Genomic DNA, 12009 nt, shown 5'->3' on the forward strand with positions numbered 1-12009 from the left:
TGTTCGTGCAGAACCTCCACCAGCGGGAAGGTCCCTCCCAGGCCACGCAGCTCTCCGGAGCTCAGAGGAAACAGCCGGGCCCCGGAGGGGCTTATTGTCATCTGGGAGGGCCAGAGCCTTTGCTGCAGAACATCTCCCTGCGGGGCCCACTCGGTGAGTTGCCTGTATGTGACAGGCAACTACAATAGCAGCAGTGTGCCAGTGCCTGGCTCAACCCTTCCACTCCAAACCCCAGTGCCCAGTGAGTGGTGGAGCTGAAGGGCAGCACCTCCAGAGAACAGCAGCTCCCTCACCCCCGCCCGGCCTGGGGGATGCGGCACTGGCACACACAAAGGCAGGATATTGCACCACTCACGTCCTCCAGGTCCCTCCGCAGCAGCACAGGGCAAGCAGTGGGTTACTCAGGGAAGGGAGCTGGTCTGGGCTGTCCTGCCAGCCCACATGGGGAGAACCAGCAGCGCCACAAGTGGGTCCCATAGGCTGGAGGAGCAGCAGTCCCCCAGCCTCAACACTGTGATAGTGACAGCCCATAAACCCTTGTGGTGGCACCAGGCATGGGTTATGCCCTTCACCCTGCACCTCCAGGCTCCCTGAGACCCTATTTCCCCCCAAGCGTGGTGCTGCCAGCCCTGGACCCTGCCTGCATCATGCTGAACATGGAAAGGGAGTAAGGCACGAAGGTGGGAGGCCCTGACAAGCCAGTGGGATGAAAGCATGCTTTTGAGGAACAAGGGTGCCTGAGACCCTGGGTACCATCACTGTGTGGAGTGAAAGTGGTCACGCTGGGGAGGAGCAGAGCAAAACCAGGAAAGGGCTCCTGCCCTCAGGACTCTGCAGAGCCCCAGGGGTGGCAAGGAGGCCTCAGCTCCTGCATTTCCTTCCAGCTCAGCCCTATTTGCTTCTGGGTAAAATCCATAGCCGGAAAGGTGAGGCTGAAGACATTCTCCAATATGACCTGGAGAAAAGGACAGATGAGGCATCCTTCAGCTGTGAGCCCACCTCCTCTGCCAGCTCCCAAGGCTCCCTGCTGCTCTATTTGCATACCTGCCATCAAGGGCCACGTCCCTATGTCCCAGACCCAGCTGGCATCCACTACATCGCTCCTTCCTGCAAAACCTGGATGAGAAACCAGTTCTGAAGCCAGACTTCAGTTACCAGAGCATTACCCCAAGGAGCACAACTCCACAGAGCTCCAGCCTGGTGACTAGACACAGGCTGGAGGGACACCCACCCTCCCACTGTTATACATGTTTCTCAGCTACCACCACCTGCCCTTCACGGGTCTCCTTGGACGTCGCTGCTGGGGAGGCAGCTCCAAGCATGCCTGTGTAAACAAGGCAGCATGTTTGCCTGCAAACCTGCCACTCACTGGAGTAGCTCATCCAAAATTCAGCTGCTCAGGGGTTTATTAGCCAGTGAAGCAAGTTGCTTTGTCTCACTTGTCCCCTCCCCAGTGCTGCCACTCACTTTGTTTGTTGGATACATGTAAAACAACAAGGTTCAGGTGTCCTGGAGACTACACGCAGTTACTCCTCACCAGGAGTGGCAAGCACATGAACTTTGCCTCCCTAAACACTGCCCTGCTCCAAATGGCTTGCACCCTTCCCCAAAAGCCCTGCTGGGCCTGGACCAGCCCTCCTCCCTTCCAACTGCATGGGTTCTAAAAATGCCTGGTTATCTCCGATTGAAATAATCCTTCAGATTTGGGGGTTTTCAGCTCTATTCACACCTTGCTTGCTACAGATCTCCTCTTGTGTTGTCCTGACCTTGTAAATAGGCTAGTCACCTCTTGATGTATCCCACTGTCATCACCCTACAGCTGCACTCTCACTTTGAACAGTGAAGAAGGAAAGTCTCTTGGTCCAGGCATCCTCCAAGGCCTGGAGTTCCTTCCACGGCTCCTAAAGCAGGTGTACCAGGCAAAGTTAGACAACACCAGGGCAATCTGTGTCCCAGCGGCAGAGGTTGCAAACCCCTCAGATCAAACGTGTGACCTGCCTGAGCTTCAGCCATTAATCCTCATGGCTCACAAACATCTGCAGCCGCATGTGAAAACACTGACCAGAATCAGTTTGTCATTGAACAAACTGCCCGCAGTGAGGCAAAGCCCCCCCCCTCCCCAGACTGCAGGAAGAGCCCACAATCCCTCAGTAAAGGTGGAGGAGCCCGGAGGCCTTCATAAGCACCGCGGTTCCCTCCATCTCAACCCGCTTTCTCTTGCTTTGTTACCCCCCCCCCCCCCCCCCCCCGCCACTCAACCGCATGTCCCTGCCTGCTTATCGTTTCCTGGTACTTAGCAACATCATTGTCCTGCTCTGGGCACTGCGGCGCCTGCGTGCATCTGCTGTGGCAATACCCCGCTCTCAAAGGATCCTTTCATGCTGCCAGGAGCCCCCCAGCACCTTCCAGAACCTTTCCCCGCTGCCAGCTCTCCTCTTACACCACGGCAGCCTGTCAGGGACGTGCTGCGGCCGCGGGACTCACAGCAGCACAGCCCTGCAGAGGAGACCGCACAACCCCCACCATTTATTACCGCTGGTGGAGGGCCCGGGGCCAAAGGGCCGCCCCCCGCCCTTCACCTCAGGCCCCGGGGTTGTGAGGGGGCGGCAGCTCAGGCCTGAGGTAGCCGTGACGGGCCCGGATAGGCCTCGGAGAGTGGCGCACCGCAAGGGCGGCAGGATGTACACACACCGGCGCCGCCTGGCTAAACGTTACCGGGGCCCGCGCCCGTGCCCCACTGCTGCCATTACTTCCCCTCCCCGCCCCCCCTCAGTGCGCCGCGCCCGCTGCCCGCACGTCAACAGGAAACCGCACGCGGTCGACTGTAAACACCACCCGCAGCCCCCAACCCGCCCGCCCACGTGACCCGGCCCGCCCCTGCGGCCCTCTCATTGGTGGCAGCGGCGTTGTTGACCATATACGGTCAGGTACCAGCAAGCCGCGGGTGACGGTTGGTCAGCGTAGCTAGTCACTCAAAGCGCTCCGGCGCCTGGTGGCTGCTCCGCAAACGTGGAGGGGACTGCTGGGAGTTGTAGTCCGGGAGGAGGAAAGGCGGTGCGGAGAGGGGGCGTGCGGGAACTACAACTCCCAGCGGCGCCCCAAGCCCCGCCCGTCCCCGCTCCGCCCCTGGCGGCCGACGGCGGGGCTCGCCGGGCGCCGTGAGTCAGTGCCCAGTAAACATTGGCGTGAGCCGCGCCGGCTCCGCCATGGTGGCGGCGCCGTGAGAGAGGGGGACGCGGCGGCGGGCTGGGCGCGGCGGCGGCGGGCGGCTGGGGGGCCGGGGCCATGGACGAGCTCAAGCACCAGGTGATGATCAACCAGTTCGTGCTGGCGGCCGGTTGTGCCGCCGACCAGGCCAAGCAGCTGCTGCAGGCGGCCCATTGGCAGTTCGAGGTGAGGACGCCGCCCCGAGACCGGGACCCGGCCCCCGCCGAGCGCTCGGGGCCGAGCGGGTGTGTTCGTGCAGCGCGGTGAGCGTGGGCTGCGCTGTTGCCTTTGCCTGTGCCCGTGTGTGTGTGTCTGTCCCCCAATACCCTCACATCCCCGCTCCCAGCGCGGCGGCCGGCACGTGTCGTGGGCCCGCGGCGGGGGGGGGGGGGGGACACGATGACACGGGGACGTGTGGGGCGGGAGTTTTGCGAGCGTGCCGCGTTGCGTGCGCGTGGGCCCCGCACGGGGGGCGGAGAGAGGCGGCGCGCGGGTGGGTGCGGGGCGGGGGAACCCGCGGGTGCCCAGCGTGGCCACGGCCCCTTTCTCCGGACCCGCTCCGGGCCTCCCGTGTGGGTCCGTGCGCTGGAAATCCCCGTCCCAGCCGTTCCCACGTCCCTGTCCTGGGAGTCAGTCCTCGGGAACCATGGGAGAGGAGACTCTGTAGGTCAAAGCCATCCTGGCTCCAGACGCCTTTTCCTCTTGCTCGCAGGCAGGATACTCCAGGGTATTGACAGGGTTTAACGCCGCGGGTGGGAAGCGCCCCGCGGCCTGTCCGGGTGCTCTGTGCATCCAGAGAGCCCCGAGCTGGAGAGCAGGCGGCTCCGCAGCCTTAGCAAGCAGAGCTCCTTCGAAATAGGACTGGGTTTCCCTCGTGCAGCCCCAGCAACTCTCTAGTCTGGAGCTGGTGGATATGATGCTAATGGCACCTTTGTAATTCATGTTTTGTGATGCAGAAGGAGGTCTGAGTCGGTGTGGAGATCGGGAGGTTCAGTTTGTGTCTGTCCCTGTGGCTGGGGCACCCCTCCCGCAGCACCCCGGGTGGGTTCGAGCTCTGCTGGCAGGGCCTCACTCGGGGGTTTGTTCTGAAACGCAATGTGTCGGATCAGGCGTGGAGTGGAGGCAGTTCATCGCCATGCGATCTGCGTATGCTGACAGCATTCCCAGATGCTAAATGAGAGGCCAGGAGGCATTCGAAGTCAAGCCATGCGTGGCCAGGAGCGAGAGTGAACGCCGAGTTGGTGTTCCCTTCTGTCGTGCCCGTTTACTACCTCGGCCCGCTGCCGGGAGCACCATTGGGGGTGGATGTGTTGCATGCGTAACGTGCTCGGGGTTTTGTTTACTAATACAGCTTGACAGTGGCCCTCTGGGACGGGCGGGATCTGCTTCCGCCACGGCCGTGCGTGTCGCAGAAGCGCTGGGAAACGGCTGACAAAAGTTGCAGCTTTTCTCCCCAAGGGCTCTGCAGAACTTTGCCACCGTTTGGCGAGTTGCACAAGTACAAACGGCCGTCTCCTGCCGGCCTGGCACTCACATGACTCAGAGGAAGCTGGGCTGTAAACAAACGCTGCAATGAGCAGTTACCATGTTCCCACTCACTTTTGGTGCAACGGTCAGATAATTCCCTTTGCAAAATGGCCGCTGGGCATGCCTTCTTCGGGGAGCTGCGCTGGGGAGGTGGTGTCTCCCAACTCCAGCCTGCTCCCACCTCCTGCCTGGGATACTCCAAGGCTTTTGTTTTTCTGTGTAGTACCCATATGCTGCTGGCCTGTGTCTGCAGCGAGTGTAAACTGGTGGAGTTCAGGCAAGTTCCGTGTGAGTGAAGGCAGTGTAAATTAGCAGTCTCCTCACATTGACAGCGCTGCTCCAGGGGCGCAGTGTTAGTTGAAGCAGCCCATTTGCACACTGAGGATGTTGCTCCTGTCTGTAAGACCACCATAGAGTGAGGTGATCTGCACAGTGGAGCTGAGGCAAGCTGGATGGCCCGGTGACAAAACAGCAGGAGTTGGGTTCTCCCAGCAACGTGCATCCATCCTGGCTGGGGCACTCTTGGTGTCCATCTGTCCTGCCCGGGACCTTTCCGACCTGGGCATGTGCCCTGCTCGCTGTTTGTGGCATGTCACAAGGTGCTGGGTCAGCGGCAGGAGCAAGAGGGGAGGCCACTGTGAAACACTTCAGACTGGTGGGATCCTGATGTTTTGGGACTGCTTTCCTGCGCTCGTGGTGCTTTGGGGCTGTTGTGACTAGTGGGGGCTGCAGAGGGTTTGCTGTGCATGGTGTCCTGCTGCCCCTGGCAGACCTGGAGTTTGGAAGGAAGAAATTTGATCCAGGACCTTGAGCAGGGCAGGAGATCAGGAAACTGGGATACAGCTGCCTTCAATGCAGTGTGAACTGATCAGAGCCTGTACCATGCTCTGGGGCTCGATAAGAAAGCTGCTCATTTTGCATCCCCTCTGTCCCCGGGGAACATGGGTAGTGTGTGGATTACCTGTTCCACTTGCCATGACTCCTGGTTCATAGGGACCCAGGACAGGCTTTCTCTTGAAGCGCCATGAGTTCTGCTGTGCTTCCAGGGACAGCAGTGGTGGGTGCCAGCAGGAATGGCCATCCCAGCCCTCCAGCCGCTGGAGCAGTGCCATGGCTGATGGCAGGGGCAGGTTTACAGGCCAAAGAAAGCAACTTGGAGTGTCTCTGGGTGAAGGCTGGCACTCGGCCTCTGGGACCGCAGGTGGTGGCTTTTTGGAAGAAGCCAGGGAGCGCAGGAGGTACCTGAAACCCAGCAGGCTACCAGGGAGACGTTTCAGAGTTTGCATTGTGGTGCACTGGGCTCCTTCTCAGGTAGAAGAGCATTATTTGGCTTTGTTATGCGCTGATTGCTGCTGGGGCTGCTTGGGAAGGATAAGAGAAAACCCACCCGTTCCTTCCTTTTTCCTGGTGTTAAGTGTCTCTGTTCGGTGTAGTGAGATTGTGGGGAAGAAGAGCAGGAGCAGGTGCCTGGCTCTGCTTGCTGTGTCCGTGGTTGGATTTCCACTTCCTCTTCTAATGTATTTGTGTTTCATTGAGCTGCTTTCCTTTCCCTTTTCCTTGTGGCTCAAGGGCAAGGTGTCCCCAGGGCTGCTCTGGCACCATGGGCCTGATCCCCTCTGCTGGCAGTGGCTGCAGCTCATACATGCAGTCGAGATGGAGTAGGCTCAAATGCAGCTTGGGCTGGGGATCAAACAGCACCTGGCAATCCATCTGAGTGGCTGCAGAGGGCTGGTGTCCTGCTCCTCCAGGCTGAGCATGTTCTCTGCAGCACCTAGGTCTCCTTGCACTAATCTCCGCCCCAGCCCCTGCAGCCATCCGGTGACACGGGGTCACAATACGTGCCTCTTGGCACCCTCTAGGGTCTCTGTGAGCTGCCTCAGGGAGAGCTCCTGGTTTTTATCCTGGGGGGGACACAGAGTGGCCTGGTCCCCTGCAGAGTGTGGCCAGGGAGTGGGTGCTTGTGCCCATCTCACACTCAGGGTGACATGGGTGATGGGGCCTTTGGTGCAGGGTCAGAGCTGAGGAGTGTCTCGGGCTCTTTCTAAAGCAGAGGAGCATTAATTGGCTTTGCTGTGGCACCAGTTACCCGAGCATTTGTGATGCTGGCTGGAGACCAGGAAGCATCAGCAGCTTTGGGGACATGTGTATCCCTGGCACCATGTGCCACCAAGGGGCCTCTGTCCTGCTTGGGGTGGGACTGCTGCAGGTCCTGGGTCCCTGGGTAGGTGGCAGCTTTTCCCATGGGCAGTGAGCAGAGGATTTGCTTCTGCTGTGCTTGGAAAGGGGCAGATGGAGGGGAGGAGACACAGTGTTTCAGGCAGAGGCGCCTGTGATGGTGGAGTGCTTCCTCTGCAGGTCACAGCTTTCATCCCAGCATCAGCAGGGATTGGTGGGCAGCTCAGGGAAACAGTGGGGACCTTCTCTGTCCCTGTCTGCTGATGGCACAATCCCAGATATGAGGCCGCTTGGAAGACAGGAGCACAGAGCAGATTTAATCAGCTTATGGTACCTGGCTGTGCCCACACCTCTCCGTGCTTACTGTTTGCTGTTACCCCCCTTTCTTATCACAGTCCTTTCCTGTCTGAGTGACAGGGCCGTTGTTGTTGACATCAGACCTCACCCAGGACAAAGGGTAACAGGGTGGGGGTATTGCTGCCTCAGAAATGTCCATGTCTCGTTAGACATTATCTTGATTCTTAGACACGTGCATGTTCAAAGAGCTGGTCTCCAGGGCCAAAGACCCAATTCCTGCTGTATGGCTGCTGCTGGAACCCGGTGGGCCTTGCCTGAGGGTGCTGAGGGCTCTCTGATCATAGCCTGGCTGGGTACAAGGTTCAGGTACTGCGTTATTCAATGCAGACAGAGAAGCACAGCTTTTGCAGGGGAGAGCTTCCTCAGCCCAGCTGTTGTACACTCTCCCCGAGGTTTGGGAGCTGCCTGTCTCTACAGCAGCAATTGCTTCTCCACCCAGGTCTGGATTGTTGTTTGCAGATACCGCTCCTGGCTGCCACCTGGTCTGGCTGATGGTTCACCACCACTCAGCCAGGAAACCATAAACACCTTTTCCAATGGCCAGCCCCAGCTCTCCAACTCCCCAGTGGTGGAGGCACAGCCCCTTCACCTTCCCAGGGACTGCCAGCCTGGGTGTTTGGGGCAGAAGTTTTCCATTGGATCAGCAAGTTGGTCTGCCTTGCTGTCGTTCATCCCGTCCCTGTGTGTGTGTGGTGGCAGGACTGTGGCTGATGCAGTTTTGTGGTGTTTGGTGCAACCTGCCTCTGCTTTTTCTAGGTTTTTTTGTATTTTACTTGTTAGCAGCTTGGGTAACCCCAGGCACCAGCTTGCAGGAAGGGAGCAGTCTTTGGTGGTGTGGCAGTGCCTGGCTGCAGCTCTGTGCCTTGTATCCTGCCTTGTAGACCTGCAGGGTGCAAGGGGAAGGTTGAATGGGGCTTTTCCTCCAACCAGAACCAAATCCAAACCACTTATCTTAACGTTTCTAGAAACTCTGATCTACAACCAAATAAAACCATTATTTTATAGCTCTGAGTTAAAGTCTGAACAGGAGTCAGCTTCACCTTCACCGGTCCTGTGTCAGCCCAGTCTCCTGTGCCCCCAAAGTGCCATCTGCCTCTGCTCTTCCCAGACCTGGGCTGGGTGTTTGCCTTCCCGGATAGCCTGTGTTCCCAGTGTTCCCTCCCTGCTTGTCCTCTCACATGCCTGTGGCACGTGACACATTTACCAGGTTATTACTGGTCTTAACTGGAAGCTAACTGAAGTGATGTCAGTCCTAACCATACCCTGCCTGCAGCTGGATTGGAAATGCTCTGGTGTATGGGATGGGCTATCTGTTGCAGCTCCAGCCCTGGGGATTTCCCAGTATGAATATTTATGACTGTGATCTCGTCCTGTTAAGGACATGCATGTAACTGGTTCCTCCTGGGTTTGGATTTCATTTCCCTCCTCTCCCTGCACACAGTGGTTGCAGAGCATTGTTGTGAGCTGTGAAATGCCTTTTGGGGTCCACTCCAGCAGTGGCCGCTTCTAAGGAATAAGCACAGTGATCCCAACTAGGTGTGACTGCTGATCACCACAGTGCAGGCCCACAGCAGGTGCGGGTCCCTGCTTGGGCATGCGGGAGCAGCTCTGTGCAGCACTCTCCTGTGGAGGCATGGGGGCTGCAGGCATGGTCCAGCCCACAGGGCCTGTTTTGGATCATCTTTGGGGTGTTGCAAAGCCCTGCTGTTGTGCACAGGGATGAGGTGGGTGCCCAGTTTGTGTGCTGGTGGTAACACCATCTTCTTTTTTGTTTTTCAGACTGCTCTCAGTGCTTTTTTCCAAGAAACAAACATCCCCTACAGCCACCACCATCAGATGGTAAGTGATTTCCTACCTCTGCAGCACTCGCCCAAGGCACAGCACCAGCTGGCCGGTGCTTCTGGCTGTTGCCGATGCCCAGCTCGCTGCTTCACAGCCCCAGTAGAGCAGGCAGGGAGGTCTGGCCAGGCACTGCCAGAGCTGCCTGCCAAGGAAGGTTTTCCTGGAGAGCGAATAGGGGTGGCATAGCCTGTCCTACACAGTGGGACAGCATGGTTGGGGCTGCCCTCACACCTGCAGAGAGGTTGAGGCTGCTCCTCGGGGAGGGACATCTCATGGAGGGTGTTTTGGGCATGGCCAATGGTCCAGATCAGCCCCAACATGGCAGAGAGAGCCCAGGGGAGCCTGGAGCACTGCCCCCCTGTAAGGTGTGTAAACACACATGCAGATGCATGCATGCTTCCCACTCTGCAGCCCAGACGCTCATGAGTGCTCCTGTGCTTGCTGGAGCGACTGAGCTGGAGCAGGCCTCCAGCACAGCATGTGCAGTGTATGGATGTGTGTAAACACAAGAGAGCGTGCATGCATGTGGGTGCTGCCTGCCAACTAATCCCAAACTTGGCTCCTTAACTCTCAGGACATGGCAGCCCATAATCTGCTTGAGCAGATATGTCTTAGGGATTTGCTGGCTGCTGTGGTCTCATTTAACTCTCCAGGACAGTTGGGGATATGGAGCATGCAGTAAGTGTGCAGAGCAAGTGCCTGAGGGCCCTGAGTGTGCCCAGTCTCCCATGAGGTGGGAGCTGAGCCAGAAAGCTGCAGGTCCAGGGTAGCACCAGTGAGCTGTGGGGTTGATGGGTCCCTGCTTCAGTGCAGGAGGCGGACAGGCAGATCCCATCTGTGCCCTTTTGACAGGAGCACTCACCACAGCATTAATAACTGCTGCTTGTGAGCAATGTTGTCAGCAGAGCACAGGTCCAAGGGCCCTCTGAGCCACAGCAGTGGGGGCAGAGGGGTCTTGCGCTGGGCCCTGATGGGAGGCAATGGTGGGGACTCCCTCATGCCTGATGCCATGTCTCCTTCCCACAGATGTGCACTCCTGCCAACACGCCAGCCACGCCGCCCAACTTCCCCGATGCCCTCACCATGTTCTCCCGCCTCAAGGCCTCTGAGAGCTTCAACAGCAGTAGCCCCGTGGCCTCCATGGCAACCTCCCCACCACCCCCAGCCCCACCACTGCCCCAGCACGGGGCCTTCAACTCTACCTGGCCCACGGCTTCCCCCCCTGGCCAGCAGCAGAGCATGTGGACTCCGGCTGCCACAGCGCAGCCCTCGGGCTGGCCAGCCACCGTCTCGCAGCAGGCCACAGCAGAACAGAAGGCCAATGTGACCATGGAAGCAGAGAGATGAGGCCGCGGCGGAGAGCGAACGCGGTGGGGACCCCTGCATATAAATATCTATTCCCCCCCCCCTCCCCGAAGAGGAGAGGAACTCTGCTGCCAGGCGTCTGGCAGCCGCAGAGACACACGAGCAAATAGCTGCCTTGCATGGGTTTGGTTTGAAGTAGTTTTTACTTGTCCTCGAGCTGAACAGAGCTCCCCAGAGACAGCAGGAGGCTGCGTGGGACATGGGACTGGTGCTGCCCTCTACCTGGGACCCTGCTGCCTCTGTGGGCTCAGGGAGGGAGTGCCCCCTCCTCTTTTGGGACACCGGAGTTTGCATGCGAGTGACATTTACAGAGGCGGTCCCTTCTTCATAGTCCCCTGGGCCACCTCACTGGGCAGAGTGGATTGTGCCTGAGTGTTTCCCCCCATCCCTTGGCCCCACTTGAGCAGGTGGAGGGCAGACGCAGGCACCCCACACAACTTGTTTTTTTTAAGGGCTGGAGAGAGCAAGGGCTGCTCCTGCTCAGCTGCAGCCTTTGCCCCGCATGTACCATGCTCGCTGATGAGCAGGGCTGGGGGACACCAGCTCCTGGGGAGGCGTCTGGCCTCTCATCCAGCCCGGACAATGCGGAGCAGGGGGTGACCCATGGTGGCCCAGCTGGGCCAGCACATCGTCCCCTGCCCTCCTGGGATGGGGTTTGCCCAGGGCTGTTTGCATGACACAGTGTAACCCTAGAGACTGGGATCATTTTTAACCCCTCTGTTCTTTTCTCCTGGTGGCTGGAAGTCCCTCTGGACATGCCGCAGCCGCTTGCAATACACGCTCTTCTGCTTTGAACCCTGTGTCCTTGCTTCGTTTGCAGCAGCAGTGGGATGCAGCAAAGGCTAGCCTGGGCTTGGGATGTTTCAGGATCTCTCTGAGTGGCTCTGTGCGTGCTGTGGCGCTGAGCTGGGGCTGGCTGCATTGTGCTCTGTGTGCTGCCCCACACAGCCTGTCCCAGCCTGCAGTGACTGTCAGCCACCTTTGGCCAGTTGCATGCCAGTGCTCAGCCCCAGCAGAAGCCAGCCCCGATCTGCCCCACCACATCAGTTGTGGGTATGTGACCCCACCAGGAGCAGGGCTGGCCTGATGGCAGGGCTGCAATGAGAGCTCGGGTTCCCTGTGTGTCATCCTGGGTGTCTTGCTATGACCTGGCTCTTATTCCGTGTATACTGGATGATGGGCCAAGTCCCATGTAGTTGCTCTCCCTGCTGAGCCCTCTCCTCATGAGGCTGCATCCCTGCGCTCACCAGTCAGTAATTAATTTCAATCTCTTATTTGTGTTGCTAAAATAAACATGGTAGGAGTGATGGTTTCACCTGGGCTGGAGCTGGTGCTGGCCCTTGTTAGCTTCCCTGCATGGTGCTGTGCTGGATCTGTGTGCCTCAGTCCTGTGAGTGGACCAGCGCCACCAGGAGCTATAGGATTAGGCTTTGAGCAACCTGATCTAGTGGAAAGTGCCCCTGTCTGTGGCATAGGGTTAGAACAGAGCTAGGTGAGCTTTAAGGTCTCTTCCAACTCAAACCATTCTGTGACTCT

At 58.6% G+C, this 12009-nt stretch overlaps 1 protein-coding gene across 1 annotated transcript; it reads left to right on the forward strand.

The window, feature by feature from the left end:
• The first annotated feature begins 3108 nt into the window (after nt 1-3108).
• UBALD1 (UBA like domain containing 1) lies at nt 3109-11268 on the forward strand. The gene is made up of 3 exons (XM_061473308.1): nt 3109-3393; nt 9046-9105; nt 10135-11268. Exons 1-3 carry the CDS (start codon nt 3286-3288, stop codon nt 10453-10455), a joined length of 489 nt encoding a protein of 162 aa, XP_061329292.1. The 5' UTR covers nt 3109-3285; the 3' UTR covers nt 10456-11268.
• Nucleotides 11269-12009: the final 741 nt, after the last annotated feature.

This window comes from Pezoporus flaviventris, unplaced genomic scaffold (assembly GCF_033815535.1).
Source record: "Pezoporus flaviventris isolate CSIRO_AGI_PZ_B2104156 unplaced genomic scaffold, CSIRO_AGI_Pfla_v1 ptg000078l, whole genome shotgun sequence".
NCBI classification, from domain to species: domain Eukaryota; kingdom Metazoa; phylum Chordata; class Aves; order Psittaciformes; family Psittacidae; genus Pezoporus; species Pezoporus flaviventris.